The sequence below is a fragment of the Pocillopora damicornis genome, chromosome 1 (genome assembly GCF_964200805.1).
Source record: "Pocillopora damicornis chromosome 1, jaPocDami1.2, whole genome shotgun sequence".
Taxonomy (NCBI): Eukaryota; Metazoa; Cnidaria; class Anthozoa; order Scleractinia; family Pocilloporidae; genus Pocillopora; species Pocillopora damicornis.
The window spans coordinates 36,446,452-36,464,109 of record NC_142670.1 but is presented as its reverse complement, the minus strand read 5'-3'; the positions used below and the strand labels follow the sequence as shown (position 1 = coordinate 36,464,109).

Sequence of the window (17,658 nt, the reverse complement as noted above, 5' to 3'; positions counted from 1 at the left end):
TATTGTAGTTTGACAGCAGCACGGAACTCCTGTTTAATCAGGTTGGCGCCCAATTCTAGGAAAGGAAGTATTGTCAGCCTTTTCCAGCTACTTGGTTAAGCACTCGCCTGATCTTTTGTGGTTCTCCTGGTCTTTCGAAAGTGACTACGTTCTGTGCCGACTTACTAAGAGACTCACCTGTTAGCTGTTGTGTTTGAAATGTTTGAGATACTTAACGAGGTGCGTTGACACTTTGACTGATGAAGCGTACTTCCGGCTTAGATTTGCAAGGCACAGGCGCCTCCAAGGCGAACATTAGGGCTAGCATGGTCGTTGCCAGCTGATTACACTTGCGTTTCGATATTCCAGGAATAAGTCTCAGAGTTGTTGCTTTCTCCAGTGGCTCTAGTAGATCCTGATGCCTCGGGCAGTGTTGCCAGAAAGTGCATCCACCGATGTTTTAAGTCCGAGATGGAAATGGCATAGCATGCCTGTGTCTGTGTCTGAGCGAACTCCACCGATTAACCTACTTCACTGACCCAATCAGACACCTTCTCACTGACGAATTCCTCTTGCTACTCTCGTAAGCCTATGGCCGCGCCTCGTTGTGCCTTCCATTCTATAATGTTGTTTTGATGTCCTTTTCTTTAAATACTTCCTTCACACTTTCCGTCTTGTTTGGCTTTTCGATAATCCATCACTTTTTTTTGTTTGGGAAGAAGCCAAAATCTGGACCCAAAATCTGCATGCCCTACTATCTCATTTCTGTAGTATAACCGGCGCCCCACTTCTATATGTCACTGGTTGACCATGCTGTATCAGTAAAAAGCCAAATCCATCCTTGGACGCATCGTCTTGTCCCCCTGTTTGGTCGTTCTTACTAAAGTAATTGAGTACTGGTGCTTTAGAGACAGCGTCTTTGAATTCTTTGAAGGCATCTTTCTGGTAATGAGTCCATTTCCACTCAGCATTCTTGCGTAACAGGCGGCGTGGTGGCTCTTACATTCTTGAAAGGTTTTATAGGAATTTAAAAAGGTACCTCACTAGCCCTTATAATCTCTTCACTGCTGATTGTGTTCGTCTTACTTAGCAGTAATTAATCCATATCTCTAAGACTTAGGAACATGTTCTACATGAGGCCCTAAAACACACCCGCTAACAGACTCGTTTGTTTAAGATGCGATGTTTTCTCTTCGTGTTTCATATTAATGCCTTAAATAGATTATAAAGCTGCCCAAAAATTAATGTTACGGGTAAGATTATGTACGGTCATGTAGTGTTGTCTTCATGTGCCCGAAAACATTTAAAATTATATGAAGCATGTTCATCCCAACAGGTGCGAAGAAGACGCTATGTTCAGGTTTATACTGCCAGTTATAGTCATGACCTAAAATCAAAATTTTGTGCAAAATAATCCAGTTTTTTTTTAAGAGTTCAAAAGAGCTGATTAAAAGAGAACCGGTGTGTTGGTCTCCTGATCAGGCTTTATGAAGCATAGTTTGCATGCCCTATGGTCTTTGATCACATCTAGTGGTCTGAAGTCCACTACTTAGGGCTTGTCTCGTGTTACAGACAGAGACTGGGCCTTGCTGGTATTGCCACTATAACTTTGCTTAGTTGTGAAAATAATATATGAGCGTCTGCTAGCAGAAGTACTTGAGGCTCGTCTGGAGCGCCTGGGATGGATTGCCGCAAGGAGATCATCTTCTGCAGCAAAGAAGCCGTCCATATTGGTGGATACGCTTAATGCCAAGGACCGACGCCAAAAATTACTTGTGAATACTTACTATTTGCCACCGAGAGCGCCCCACTTATATATGTCACTGGTTGACAATGCTGCAACAGTAAAAAGCCAAACCCATCCTTGGACGCATCTTCTTGTCTCCCTGTTGGGTCACTTTTACTAAAGTAATTGAGTACTGTTGCTTTAGAAACAGGGTCTTTGAATTCTTTGAAGGCATCTTTCTGCTCATGAGTCTAGATCCACGAAGCATTCTTGCGTAAAAGGCGGCGTAGTGGCTCTTACATTCTTGAAAGGTTTTATACGAATTTGAAAAAGTACCTCACTAGCCCTTATAATCTCTGCACTTTTGATCGTGTTCGTCTTACTTAGCAGTAATTAATCCACATCTCTAAGACTTTATCGATCCGGCCTTTCTCCTCCTTAGGGATAAAGGGTAAACCAGGGTGGATATGGAGGGCCTCTGAGCCGATACATGTGATGAAAGACGTTACTCGATAGCCGTTCAGCTTCAAGTGTAAATGGAGGATAAATTCTGTGTTCAAGTTATTTATTTCAATATTTTTCTAGATCTCCACGAATTTGTAGCCTCGAAAGAACTTGAACATTAGAAGTGAAGATTTGCTCCGATGTTTGTTGCTTGGAACTGATGCATTGCTGCTACTATCTGCTAGCCACGTCATATTTGTCTAGATTCTGTCGCTGTGTTTATGTCTAAAGTCAGCTTAAATTCGACTGAAACACAGGTTTAAAGCTGCTTCCATGTAGCGTTAGCGACCCGAATTATTATAAAAAGTATGGTAAACAGGACTTTGAACCGGTTTGATGGCCTACCAGCTCAAAAACACTTGAGGTCACTAGCTCACGATATCTCGCACTACAGTCTTACCATTGTAAGACCCTCTTACAATTTTGGAGAGATAACGACATAACATGCATAGTTTTAAGCAATTCGAGGTTCTTACTCTGCATTGGATGTTTTTCCGTGATAATATATCGAAAACCTTTTTCAGATTTTCTTTAATTGAGAAATTGTAACTTTTGACCAATGTCCTCTCCTGATTATAAACAATTATATTGTAAATGAAGAGAATGTGACTAGTGGGTATACCACTCGACAGCTTCGCATAGTTATTATTCCAACACAAATAACTCATATCTTGTTTAATATAGATTGTCTTTTTATCGCACAATTAACCTTGCAACCCGCATTCAAAAGCGATAATCACAGCCTCTGGAGTAAATTAAATGCACAGTCAATAGGACTCTTAGTGAGCCTTATCGAGAGACTTGAATAAATGATAACGTGCCTGAGTTTTCTTGTTGTCTCTCCAGGCTCATTCGCTGTAAACAAGCACATTTCATGCGCTTTACGCTTAGTACTACAGGTTTCACTGGTAAGTACTTTTGACCAAAATCGGTCTGAAGATAAATTTTTCACGCAATAAATTGCAACTTGGCCGCTAAGATAAATTAATGGTCTGCGTACTTAGAATGTGACCATAGTTTATAACCTTGGCTACAAGGTTTAATCATTGTTATACCTTAAATGTTTCAACTGTCCCTCAAATTATCTGTTTATGTCCTCTTGTCTTCCCCTTACAAATTCAGTAGGCCTGGAGTAAAACTATTGAAAATACTCTTTACTTTTTTACTTACAGCATTATTAGGTCGATATTGTTACTGAATATGTCTTTAGGCAAGTCCTCCAACTGGTTGTTTTCCAAGTACCTTTCAGCAAAAGACGACAGTTAGTGTTTGCAAGAAGTATTGAGCTGCCTTATCAATCTAAACGCATTATCATTATCATCAATAATTTGACCAGCTAGAGTTTTTTGGGTAAGCACCGAACAAATCCATTTCTAAATCTTGCTCTTCGTTTGCTGATGCCTATAGCAAAATTAATCTATGATTTCTTCAATTACATCCTTCCTAGGAGGAACCCCGATAAACTTAATTGACTCCCTTTCTATCATTTGTCACTAATTTGTGGTAGGACTGCTAAAGAAAAGGCTAATTTCCAATGGTCACGGCAGAATAAAAGAGCCACAAATAGTGTGTAATTTTACAACATTAGAACAGTAGCCATCTTTGAAAATAGGCTTCTGAGCTCTGAAGCTGATAAAGTTTCACAGAAATATCAATTTATTGTTTAAGACCGACAAGGAACAATCGTAACTGCAGTTTAAGTTGTCTCCAGCATTAGTACAATTATTGCAAACACAGAACTTTGGCTCACGAAGGATCTTGCTTGAAGGGTTAATAATCTTTAGGGACGCATGAAACAGCTCTATAAAAATCCAAAGAACATTTCTGGACTCAAACCGAGTACTTCCACTTTGTTCTAAAGCATTTCGTATTTTGCCTAATGGTCGTATTGAGACTTGGTTCATTTTCCACCGACAGTTCGTAAGGGTAAAGCTGTGAACTCTTATAGTTGATTATTTGATAGCGGTACACACAGAATGTTCTTTAACTTTTTTTTCTTTCCCTGACGTTGCATTTTGTCTTTTCTTGCCTTATGAAATCCCATCAAATCGAACATTGGTCGCATTTCAATGACTGTAAGCTGGTGAATATTCTGAGCGTTAAGTGTCAAATAAATGATACAACCACAGCTATGAAATCAGTGGTAGTGATAACAATGTTATTTATAATAGCAGTTTTGATACTACTTTCGATTACAATCATACTTTATTCTTATCGAAGTCGCTCATTCTGCCGGTAAATATTAGGAATGTTAAGGTTCCATGTTCAATGTCGAGAACTCTTAGCTCATTATGTCGTTGTATGATAAATCTGCCCCGTTTACAAATCTTGGCGTTGTCTAATGTACAGACTTGTCCGCATACACTCGTGGATACGTGGAGGGAATATCGTCGACTGGCCAGCCATATTGTAGTTTGACTGCGTTACAGAACTCCTGTTCAATCAAATTGGAGCCCATTTCTCGGAGAGGAAGTAGTGTCAGCCACACCGATGACCCTTTTTCAGCTGCCGGGTCAAGCACCAGCTTAATCTTTGGTGGTGCCCTTACCTTGGTGTCTTTGAGTTTTCCTGGTCTTTTGCAACTGATTACGTTGTGTGCCGACTACTAAGAGACTCGTCTGGTAGCTGTTGTGTTAAAGACGTTTGAGATGCTTAACGAGGTGCGTTGTCACTTTGACTGTTCCTGCCTTGGATTTGCAAGGTACAGGCGCCTCCCAGGCAAATAGGAGCTCTGGATGTCCGTATCTAACTGATTACATTTCGTTATCCAAGTAATAAGTCCTAGAGATACTATATTCTCCAGTGGCTCTAGTAGATCCTGGTACTTAAGCAGTGTTGCCAGAAAGTAAGTACACCGATGTTTAAGCCGAACGTGGTAACGGCATGGCATTCCTGTGGCTGTGTCTAAGCGAACTTTGTTAATTAACCTACCTTACTGACCCAATCAGGCACCTTCTCATTGACGAATTCCTCTTGATACTCTCGTAAGCCTATCGCTGTGCTCCGTTGTGCCTTCCATTCTATACTGTTATGTTGATGTCCGTTTCTTTAAATACTTTCTTCCCACTTTCTGTCTTGTCCGCTTTTGCGATAATCCATCACTTCGTTTTGTTTGGGAGGAAGCCAAAATCTGGACCCAGGGTACTCTGCATGCCTTACTATCTCATTTCTGTAGTATAACCTGTCCCACCAGCATCATTGGGGAACCGGCACTACTTTTCTGTGGGCGCCACCTGTAGACACGTGATCATAGGCTGGACGCTAAGAACAAAAAATGCCATAGCGACCGGAGCTCTATGTGTGATCCCTTCTGCTCAGTGACAGGATCTTTTTACCGCCAGTGATAAGTTAATAATTGTCTCCACGTCTTAGCCACGAACGTACCTATAACGTTTACTTTTGTGTTGTGTTTACCGGGTAAACCAGGATATCGAGCGCTTCTGACCCGATACATGTGATGAACGTCGCTGCTCGTAGTCTTCCAGCTTCGAGTGTAAATGGAGGGTAAATTCCATGTTTGAAGTCAATTTTTGCAATTGTTTTCTAAATCTCCCAAAGATCTAGCCTTGGTGGAACTGGCACAAAGAAGCGAAGATTTGCTTCGCTGTTTGTGGCTGAGAACTGATGTTTTGCTGCTGGTATCTGCTTGCGGCGTCATATTTGTTAAGATTTGATGGCTTACCAGTTTGGTCTTTGAACCGGTTTGATGACCTACCAGCTCTACAGCACATAATTCTTCTAGGTCACGATATCTAGCAACACACTCCTACCATTAAAAAACTCTCTTACAATTTGGAGGGGAAACAACGTAACAGGCATAATTTTATCTTTATTTTTATTTTAAATTTAAAGTCAAGGTTCATATTCTGCATTGGATGTCTTACCTAGATAGTATATCACAAATACCTTTTTCAGGTTTTCTTCAAACTAGAAAATGTAACTTGCGACCTGTGTCCACACCCGATTACAAACAGTTATAATGTAAATGAAGAAATGTAATCAGTGGGTATACCACTTGACAGCTTTGCTTAATAATTATTCTAACACAAATAACGTTTACTTTGTTTTATATAGATTGTCGTTTTATCGTAGAATTGAAACTTGCAACGCGCATTCAAGAGCGATGATCACAATCTGTGGATCAAATGCACAGAGGAGAGGACTCTTAGAGAGCCTTTTTGAGAGACTCAAATAAATGATATCTGCCTGCCTGAGTTTTCCTGTTGTCTCTCCTCCTTTCTTGTACATTCATGGAAAATAAGTACTTTTAATGGGCTTTAATTCATACGCTAAGTAGTACAGGTTTCACCGGTGATTACTTTTGTCCTTTAGAGTCTTAAAAAACCATTCACAATGAGATAACTTTTCGACTTATTTTTGATGCTGGGATAAATTACTAACCTGCGTACTTAAAATGTGACCGAACGTTGCTTTGATTTGTCTCGCAGTGGCTAAAAACTTTGTGATGTTGCTTCATTGATGGTCTTTTCCAGTCAGTGTTTATCTTCGGCGTAACTAACAAACTCAGCTCAAACTCAAAGGTCTTTCCAAGCTTTTTTATCCAGCAGGTATGTACTGTGATTTAATATTGATCTTTATTTAAATAAAATAAAGCCATATTTGGCTAGAAATTGAATCCATGTTTAAAATAACTACGGTTAAAAAAATCGATTAAAAGCTGATGAAATCTAAAATTTCGGAGTCGACTTCCTTCTCTCTGTTGTCTGGACGTCAAAATCAGCTTTCTTTGCATCGCAAGCGACTCTTCTCGTTAATCTTGACCCCTCGAGTAGATGAAGGCGCATCTTATTAGGAAAAAACAGGTTTTTGCCCTACTTTGCATATTGCTTTTCGCTAAAACTATCATTTTCGCAAGACGACTGTGTTATCTGAAGTCAAGCATTCTTAGCCAATTCCGCCGGTTGTGGTAAATATTAGAGGTGTAAATGTTCCATGTTCAGTGTCGAGAACTGTCCTTGATTACTGTCGCTTCCTCTCATTCTCATACTTACCATAGATATTTTGTGGCTCTAGGCTCTTCCAGGACATGGTATCTGGTTGGAAAAACCCTGACGTCAAAGAATGCCCATCGTTGGTGCTCGCAGAATCCATGTGCAAGAATGACCAGCCTTGTGCTTTGTTAGCTCCTCTGTTCAGTTGTTCTCAGCTGATGTCTTGAAGGACGGGTTCGCCTTTAACATCGTTGCATACCGCACTTAAGAGTTCAGAGTCCAGGTCTCTCAGCTCATTATGTCGTTGTACGAAATCATGGCGTGGTCTAACGTAAAGACTTTCCCGCATACACACGTGGACATGAGGAGGGAATATCATGGACTGGCCAGTCATATTGTAGTTTGACAGCATTACGGAACTCCCGTTTAATCTGGCTGATTACAATTGCGTTCCGTTATTGCAACAATAAGTAGTGGAGATATTGCATTCTCCAGTGGCTTTAGTAGATCCTAGTTCTGAGGAGGTAAGTCGACGGATATTTTAAGCCGAAGGTGAAAGCAGCATAGCACGACTGTGCCTCTTTTCTGAGCGAACTTTGCCAATTAAACTACCTCGCTCACCCAATCAGACACCTCACTGATGTAATCCTCCTGATACTCCCGTGAACTTATCGCCGCGACCAGATGTATCTTCGCTTTCACTAATGTTAATGACCGTTTCCTTAAATACTTCTTTCACACTCTCTTACTTGTTCGGCTTTGCGATAATCCAGCGCTCTTTGCCGTTTGAGAGGTAGCCAAAGTCTGGACCCAAGGTACTCAACATGTCTCACTTCTCTTCATCTCTGTAGTAGAGCCTGTCCCACCTGCATCATCGGCGAACGAGCACTGCTTTGCTGTGGACGTTACCTGTAGACTCGTGATAAGAGGTTGGATGCTTAAAGTACAAAAAGCCATAGCTATTTCTGCTCAATTACAGGATCTCTTTACCGCTAATAATATGTTAATAACTGTCTCTACGTCTTAGTCACGAAATTACTTATAATGTTTACCTCTGTTTTTATGATTTTGTAATCGTTCCTTTGAGCATCAACAACGTGCATATAAAAGCTGAGTTAGCATTCCTTTAAAGTAGTTTTCCCATTGATTTCGAGTGGTCTTGTCAACCCTGACCTCTTGAAGTTCTGTAGATGGTTACCGATAAAGGACAAGAGTGGAAAATTTTAAAAAAATGACACAAACGTCTCAATAGTTATATCAAAAATTATAAACAGCGTGTTAAATTGAGCAGGTGCGAACTAGAACGCTATGTCCAGGTTTATAATGCCAGGTATAGTCATGATTTAAAATAAAAACTACGTTTGAAATAATTTGCTTCGGACTTCAAAAGAGATGATTAAAAGAAAACCGGCATGTTCGTCTCCTGATTAGGCTTCGTGAAGCAAAATTTGCATGCCTTACAGTCAGTGATATGTACTCTGTGGCTATGAACTCTTAAGCGGTAGATGGGTGGGGTTGGTGGTCTATAGTCAGCATAGTCCTGCAAGTAACTTGACGGCTTTAACAACCGTCCAGATCTAATGGTCTGGTCTCCATTGCTTGGAGCTTGTCAGGTGTTACAGAAGTGACTGGCCAGTTCTTGGTTTTGCCGCCGTGGCTTTGTCTAGTTGTTAGGTCATATTGTAGCGTCTGCTAACGGAGGTGCTTGAGGCTCGTCTAGAGCGGCTCGGATGGATGACTGCTGGAAGATCATCTTTTGTATCAGGAAAGCCATCCGAGGTTGTGTTTTTTAGCTTCTGTAGAGTTGGCTCACAAATTTCTCTCTCTGAGTTTCATTGAGTTGGTGATCCGAAACGGAAAGGAAATGGTTGGTATGAATGCGATCGACCACTTGTTCTGCGCGGGTAAGCTCCCAGTCCTTCATGAAAGCTCTCGATAGATAGCCGGCCGGCAGCATCCTTTTCCTACGCTTGTAGCTTATCTCGTAGTCATACTGCTGAAGTGGTAACAAGGCACTCTAGCTTCTTGGGTGCTGATACTAAGAGCTTCTGCATAATAAAGACCAAATTAGTAAAAAGTCAATTCTATTCTTGAACGTATCTCCTTGGCCCTCTGTTGGGTCACCCTTTCTGAAGTACTTGAGTTCTGCCGCTTTTTTTAACAGCGTCTTTGATCTCTTCGAAGGCATCTCTCTGGTCATGAGTCCAGATCCACTTACATTCTTACATGTCAGTCCGCTCTACTAAGACTGAAATTTGTTTAGCGCTCGAAAATTGTGTTCGTCTTGCCAAACAGTAATTATTCCACATCTGGAAGACTGTATCGATCCTACCTTTCTCTTCCTTGGAGGTAAAGGTTAAACCAGAGTGTATATATCGAGGGCTTCTGACGCGATGTATGTGATGGGAGACGCTACTCGACAGATGTCCAGCTTCGAGTGTAAATCGAGGGTAAATTCCATGTTTGACAGGTTTGATGGCCTACTAGCCTAAAAACACATGGTTCTACAAGGTCACGATATCTTGCACCACAGTCCTATCATTACAAGACCCTCCTACAATTTGGGAGGAAAAACAACAAAACATGCATAATTTTATGCAAGTCGAGGTTCATACATTGGATGTTTCTCGATTATAGCATATTACTGAGAAATTTACGACCGGTATCTACACTTGATTACAAGCAGATGTATTGAAAACGAAGAAGATGCGACTAATGGGTACATCTCTCGACAGCGTCGCATAATCAGCATTCCAGCATAAATAAAGTTTACCTTGTTTTATACAGATTGTCTTTTTATTGCAGAATTGAAACTTGCAACCCGCATTCAGAAGTGATGGTCACATCCTCTGGACTAAAATTAATGCACAATGAATAAGACTCTTAGAGAGCCTTAATGAGAGACTCGAATAAATGATGTAGTACCTGAGTTTTCTTTTCATCCATCGAAATCAAGGACGATTGAACGACACAACGAGACGCACTTCCCTTTGGGTAGTAAAAATAGGCCTCTAAGGGCTATTCCCCCACTTCCCCCTTTTCCCAACTCAGCGCTTCAAAGAAAGTAAGGCTGAGAAGTGCTTGAATGGATGCTTGTATAAATTATTAAAGATTAATTTGATTTTATTGGGGTGAGTAATCACCAAGTAATTAAAAACTACATCCTCCCTGCATGTAACATGGATTCCGAGCTCAGCTTTTTATAACGGGGGCTGACGGGTCTATCAAGACTAATGTATCAAGCCATAATACAAATCTGTGACTTCAGCGACACAGTCTCATTATTATAAAGCCTTGAATGCCACTTATTGTCCCTGAAATTATCTGTATACGTCCTACTGTCTTCCTTTTAAAATGTCAGCAAGATTAAAACTAAGAAGAATAGTCCTTACTTTTTACTTTACATATATTTTAGTTTAATATTGGGGAAGTATGAAACAGGTCTATAAAAAGTCAGAAGACAAACTATGTGCCTCCACTTATGAAAGTTAAGTGCAGGAACTATGTATGTTAGAAATTTCTTATTTATTAATGTTCTAATATCCTAACAAAGTCATATTCTACAAGAACCGATGTCTTCTTTTCCGTTTTTTACATAAAGAAACCTAAGGTAGCATTACGAATTATAATATGGCTCAAAACTAATTGAAACTTGTTGGTTTTTTTAATTTTTAAGCACTGAGAACAACTAAGTGCTTTACACATTTTGTTATAAAGCTGGAAGAGTGAGATAACATCACTTCGCCACAAGGGTCAACTTAAATGTTAGAATAAATTTGTGACTTGCATACGTTAAATTCGACCTGACCAGTTGTCTTATTTTGAGTTGCTTCATTGATGGTCTATTGTTTATTTTTCTTTACCTAACAAACGTATACTTTATAGCAGATTTAAAATCAAGTGCAACAAGAAGAAAGTTTCTCCTCTGAAGGTATTCTTTACAAACGGAAGAAAGAGTCCCAACTTACAGGGCGTACAGCTTGGTATTGTCACTGAGAAGGCCTGATGGTAATTCCTTCAACTGGTTGTTGCCTATATTCCTGCCAAGAATTGATAGAAGGTGGTGTTTTTTGTTACGATCTGCCCCCATTCAACCAACCCCCACAAATGACTTTACCTGCACAAAATGCCAGCGGGTCTGCGGCTCCCGTATTGGGCTTCACAGCCACAGCCGGCGGTGCAGCTTGACGTGATTCTACTTCTTTGGTGCAGATTTCCATTGTCTTCCGAGACAGACGGTTGCCAACAACAACAACAATTCAACAATTACGTTGAATTGAAGGGTGTATCCAGTAATGCTGTATTTCCTTGCATGCTTTGATATGATATCTATCTTTCCCTGTGCGAGATGGATTTTAGGCAATCTTTACAAAAAGAAGAAAGGGTCCTAACTTACAGGATGGACAGCTTGGTATTGTTACTGAATATGCCTGATGGTAATTCCTTCAACTGGTTGTTGCTGATATCCCTGCCGAGAATTTGTAGAGGGTGGTGTTCATTACCATGTATTCGATAATTACATTAAATCAAAGGGTGCTTCCGGTAATGCTGTACTTTCGTGTGAGCTTTGATAGGGGGGCTCAAACAAATCTATGTAATCATTTCTTTTCTATCAGCTATGAATATAGCCTATTTTTTGCTTAACCAGAACTGTAAGTGAGCTCGTTCCATTTTCACGTTAAGTATTTTTTCTTTATTTTTGGAGACTGTGCCTTAATTCTTAGATTTGGGAGCTCTATGTAAACCCAGAGCCTGAAGGAGGGGGAGGGGGCATTGGTTAAATACCCATTAACACTAAAAAAGCAGGGCAAGACTAATGTATCAATTAGCGACACAGTCTAACTATTATAAAGCCTTGAATGCCACTAATTGTCCCTGAAATTATCTGTTTACGTTCTATTGTCTTCCTTTTAAAATGTCAGCAGGATTAAAACTAAGAAGAATAGTCCTTACTTTTTACTTTACATATATTTTAGTATGAAACAGGTCTATAAAAAGTCAGAAGACAAACTATGTGCCTCCACTTATGAAAGTTAAGTGCAGGAACTGTGTATGCTAGAAATTTCTTATTTTTTAATGTTCTAATATCCTAACAAAGTCATATTCTACAAGAACCGATGTCTTCTTTTCCGTTTTTTTTACATAAAGGAACCTAAGGTAGCATTACGAATTAAAATATGGCTCAAAACTAATTGAAACTTGTTGGTTTTTTTTAAATTTTCAAGCACTGAGAACAACTGATCAGTGCTTTACACATTGTAAAGCTGGAAAAGGGAGATAACATCTCTTCGCGAGAAGGTTCAACTTGAATGTTAAAATAAATTTGTGACTTGCATACGTTAAATTCGTCCTGACCAGTTGTCTCATTTTGTGTTGCTTCATTGATGGTCTATTGTTTATTTTTCTTTACCTAACAAACGTATACTTTATAGCAGATTTAAAATCAAGCGCAACAAGAAGAAACTTTCTCCTCTGAAGGCATTCTTTACAAACAGAAGAAAGAGTCCGAACTTACAGGTAGTACAGCTTGGTATTGTTACTGAATATGCCTGATGGTAATTCCTTCAACTGATTGTTGCTTATATTCCTGCCAAGAATAGATAGAGGGTGGTATTTCACGATGTATTCAACAATTACGTTGAATTGAAGGGTGTATCCGGTAATGCTGTATATCCTTGCATGCTTTGATATGATATCTATCTTGCCCTGTGCGAGATGGATCTTAGGCATTCTTTACAAAAAGAAGAAAGGGTCCTAACTTACAGGATGGACAGTTTCGTATTGTTACTGAATATGCTTGATGGTAATTCCTTCAACTGGTTGTTGCTAATATCCCTGTCGGGAATTGGTAGAGGGTGGTGTTCATCACCATGTATTCGATAATTACATTAAATCAAAGGGTGCATCCGGTAATGCTGTACTTTCGTGTGAGCTTTGATAGGGGGGCTCAAACAAATCTATGTAATCATTTCTTTTATATCAGCCATGAATATAGCCTATTTTGTGCTTAACCAGAACTGTAAGTGAGCTCGTTCCATTTTCACGTTAGGTATTTTTTCTTTATTTTTGGAGACTGTGCCTTAATTCTTAGATTTGGGAGCTCTATGTAAACCCAGAGCCTGAAGGAGGGGGAGGGGCATTGGTTAAATACCCATTAACACTAAAAAAGCAGGGGTGGGGGGGATTTCTAGTCTCTAACTTCTAATCTCTAGCGAGGAGGCTCCCCAAGTTAAGAAGAATTTATCGGGTAATTATTATTGTCCGGGTGAAAGTGGTGCTTCGAAGGATTGTGTTCGGAACCAATTCCAACGTTTCGATAAGTCCAGCGGAGGTTATCCTAAGGGTCGAGTAAAGAAATGTTGTCAGTCGACAACTATCCTTCGCAGAATTACCCCCCCGGACGATCAGGCCACAAGATCACGCGTCAGTCCGTGTCACTGACACAGTGACTGAAATAATGAGTTCAGGTACACTTCAGGTGTTCATGTAAAGGTTGGGCGAAACTAGTCATGATTTTTGGGAGCTAGAAAGACTCCACATTACAACCGCAGATTACTCGGGGAGGAGTCCTTTAGTTCACTGTTACTCAAATTCCTATCAAGAACCATTACAAACGTGTCTGACACAAGTAACAAATAGTCCTGGCTTACAGCCACTCCAGCTGGGTATAATTACTGAAGATTCCTTGGGGCAAGTCCCTCAGCTTGTTGTTTCTTAAGTGCCTATCAAGATAACGTTAGAACGTGTAAAGTACATGCTGAGTACAACCGTTACGATAAAAATGACACCTGAACGTCTAATCTCTTCATCATCAAAACTATAAGGAAATTTATAAAGAAAACAACTAATAAATGACTAATATCTTATCTTGAATCATAGGTTACTCTCGTCAGCCTAATGATCCATCACCGCCTGATATTTTGCCACTTTCTGAAGAGTAGGGATATTATTCCAATGTATTCCAATATATCTATTTTTGAACTCTGGACTGAATCCCACATGTAAGCCTTATTCTTGAACTTATCTCTCTTAAATTATTATAGGATCAAACCCTTCCTTGTAGATCCTAAGAGGATATAGCCAATCCAGCGTAGAACATTGTGCACGTTAAGAATTCCCACGACTCGACTACCCGTTATGGTACATTTTACATTGTCCTGGGGTTATCCTAATCGATTTGAGTCTTGCCATAACATGAAAGTAATTCCTTTGAGAATAAGGTCTACGATAGCATGTGAGGAATTCCTCTAAGAATAGGGCTTCTAGTGGAGAAGCAGGCCTTTGGGTCAATCTTTTCTTGGTATTTATAATTGTTTAATTACACTCACAATTTTGACATAGCAGGCGGAAATTTCCATGCAATTGAATTAAAGCTTTTTCCACTGCAATTCACACTAACGATAGTTTGGTGGAAGACGTCACATTCGCAAGGGCCTGGGCACTCTAAAATGAGGCAAGAAATGATTGGCCGTTAAAATTCGTCAACAAAGGCTTCAAATTTGAAAGACTTAAGTCAGTTGTTTGGGCAACGAAGAATATTTCACTTTGATAGAACATTACTGTAAAATCACAATTACCAAGATTAAACGAACACTTCAGAGTTACGATGTAAATTAACTGATCATGAGTCAAAGATGAAAACTGGATTGAAAACACGAACTACAGGTACACTCTATGCAGGCGCCAAAATCGACAAACTGGTAAAGTAACTTCACTTGGAATAGAAACAAGTTTAAGCGTACAAATGTGAATTTCCTTTGGTTATCATCATATACGCCTTCCCCTTCACGAGATAAGTATCATACCAATAATTAACATTCAAACCTAAAAACAACATACAAATTAAATTAAAGGGATATGGAAAGATCACTTTTGAAAGGTCAAATAAGATCCAACCACCAAAGTAGCTTAAACGTTTTTGGGGTGGTTAGAATTTTGAGCAAATGAAAAAGTACAGGTTTAGACAATCCAATTATACAAAGTACTGATATACTTCAACAAAACAATAATACCTCACCTTCAATTCTGAGGCTGATGTTTCTTCTTAATACCTCTCCATCTCTTCTTACCTCGCAGCTGTAATTCACGTTGTCTTCTGAAGTTACTTGAAGCTGAAATGTTATGCTGGTACTATTTTGAACAGTGACACCATCCTTTCTCCATACAATGTATGGAGCTGGCGCACCTTTTATTGGGCACCACAGTTTAGAGGTTCTGTTCAAAAATACATACTGCGTATTTGTAGCTTGATCCAACGTAGGATTGACTATATTAGATTTCAAAGAAAAAAGGAAAGCAATTGTTGGAATTATTATGGTGTATGTATGCAGAAAACCTTAGAAACAGTTCGGGAGGATAATTCGTATACATGCACATCAAAAAATATTCTAACTCTGACACAATTCAGTGTTCAGGCCAAAGTAACATACGGATTCTATTTGTATCCTTCCCCTTTCTTTGTCTCCGCCTGTCTGTCTGGGATTTAAGGATAAGATAGACCTTCGAGTGCCAACTTTTTATTTTTTTATGTTTTAATTTTTTTTTTCATGTCAAACTAAGCATTATTGATTTCACTATAATTTCCAAGAACATTTTGGTGAGATATTGAAATGCGGGCGAAAATCTCTGTTATCCGTCTGCGTTTAAAACTAGCATGTGAATGGAGACAAATAAAAAGGAAAAGAGTCCATAGGTGAAAGTAAAAAGAAGCCTGGCTTTCAGCAAAAGAAGTAAAGAAATTCGTTGCAGAATGGCGAAATAATCTCACAAAGTGGATAAAACTTTGTAGTTTTGGAAATTTTAATTTCTTCGTCCTACGCTCGAGACCAGACAAAAAACATCTTTTTCTACTTCTTTACTAAGCTCAAAATCTACCACTTCTCTTACTCTATTAACTAAAAGTCTATTTGTTTCTGGAATTTAAAATTAGTAATAGATATATATATCTATATGCATATATATAGGTATATATTGATTAATTGAAAGAAACATCATGCCTGTTTCATTGATGGATCTGGCGGTATAGAATACGTCGAAGTTATAGAAATCTGTCCGGATAAATTTCAACCACATGTATCGTCCACTGGATCTCACTACTCCAGTTCCGTAATCTCCACAGAATTCACCAAGAAGATTGGTTGACTGACTACTGCCATCACGAATTTCAAGATGATATCCCCATAGACATAGGCCTGGAATGTCGCTGCGTATTGTAAAGTTTAGTTCCACATAATTTCCCCGTGAAACTGAGATAAATTTTTTCCCGTCAAACTCCTGGACTTGTTTCCAATCTTGTGCACGTGCTTGCTTATCATACTCAATCAAACCTGCAATAACTACAACGAGTCAATTAGTCTGGTTGCAACAAAAACAGTTGATAGTTATTATGAAGAAATTATAAATGATACATTAAGACCAAAAAAAAAACAGTGGCTTGCAAAAAAGCTGAGCTCTGTCTTGCGAGCACAATTACTCCATTTATTGAATTTTAGATCATTAAACAAATCCTAAATAAAAATATACTTTACTTTATTTTATACTCCGCGCAGGAGAGAGTGAATTAATACCACAAATCGACTTCTGCTCCAGCTGGGACAAAACGAATGACGATTTCAAACATTCGAGTTAAATTAAATCTTAAAAAAATCCATTTATTACCCCGCAGAGGTTATCCTAGCTTGACAGAAACAAAACAAACAAAAGCTAAATGAAGAAATAAGCACAGACATTGTGTGAAGTAACTAGCTCAATAACACAACATAAATTGTCGGTCAGGGCTAGGGCTCACCAAGCTTGGAGTGTAGCCACTGCACCAAAGAGTCTCCAATTCCAAATGGAAAAAGTGCCAGCGATTTAGAATTAAGACCGTAAATCTAGTTTCCTTGTGAAAAAAGTGTATCGAGGATAGAGAAAAGTTGGTTTATCACTGGTTTTCAAATACATTTCATTGAAACTATTTTATTGAATTTTAATTTGAGTTAATTTTGTTGAACTTGAAAGAGAGTGAAATCTCATAAAAATTAGTGCACTAGCAAAATATGCAAGAGATCCTTATTTCAACCTCAGATGAGACAATCTTGACGTCTTGGACAATTTGTAACAAAGAAAGCGCCCATTTCACATGCATAGTTTTTAAACCTAAAAGTTGCATGATACATTCTTTCAGCAGATGCCGTCTTCGTTCATCCTTTAACTCTTCAGTACCCTCCTTCGACGAATATCCCACTCATTATCTCTGTTCCCTTCCCAGTGGCGCCCACCCCACCCATGGAGCCTCCCCTCCTTCATAATTAGAAAAAAAGAATGAGAAAGCTTAAAATTTTTAGATAATGGTTGTAAACAGCCAAGGCGCTTACAGAAAACAAGGATGAAACTCCACTTGGCCATTGAAGATACCATCACAATGTTGTGTGCCCTAGAAGTAAAGTTCATAGGCTTAATTTTTCCTTATTCACTGTAAGCTTACATCAAGCCAACAGAGGTTTGTAAACAAAATAC

General features: G+C 39.2%; 2 protein-coding genes across 2 annotated transcripts in view; both read right to left on the bottom strand.

Annotated features, from left to right (window-relative positions):
* The window catches only part of LOC149053591 (uncharacterized), a 35,329-nt gene extending 23,948 nt beyond the window's left edge, over positions 1-11,381 (bottom strand). The window contains exon 1 of the mRNA XM_089183354.1: positions 11,279-11,381. Coding sequence (XP_089039480.1) covers positions 11,279-11,381 — 103 coding nt within the window. The remainder of the gene's footprint in view (positions 1-11,278) is intronic.
* A 3,512-nt stretch (positions 11,382-14,893) lies between these two features.
* On the bottom strand, positions 14,894-17,556 carry LOC149053590 (tolloid-like protein 1). Its single transcript, XM_089183351.1, has 4 exons — positions 17,517-17,556; positions 16,158-16,487; positions 15,179-15,427; positions 14,894-14,985 (listed from the first exon to the last, which is right to left on the bottom strand). The coding sequence occupies exons 1-4, from the start codon at positions 17,545-17,547 to the stop codon at positions 14,894-14,896; spliced, it is 702 nt and encodes a 233-aa protein (XP_089039477.1). The 5' UTR covers positions 17,548-17,556.
* Between the last annotated feature and the right edge of the window lie 102 nt (positions 17,557-17,658).

What these genes read in the sequence shown, in the direction of transcription:
- LOC149053590 (XM_089183351.1), bottom strand. Translation starts at nt 17,547, where the DNA reads ATGGCCAAGTGGAGTTTCATCCTTGTTTTCT. An exon ending in GAGTTTCATCCTTGTTTTCT is followed by an intron (nt 16,488 to 17,516) that starts GTAAGCGCCTTG and finishes TAGTTATTGCAG; the next exon opens with GTTTGATTGAGTATGATAAG. An exon ending in CAGATCCATCAATGAAACAG is followed by an intron (nt 15,428 to 16,157) that starts GCATGATGTTTC and finishes AATCTAATATAG; the next exon opens with TCAATCCTACGTTGGATCAA.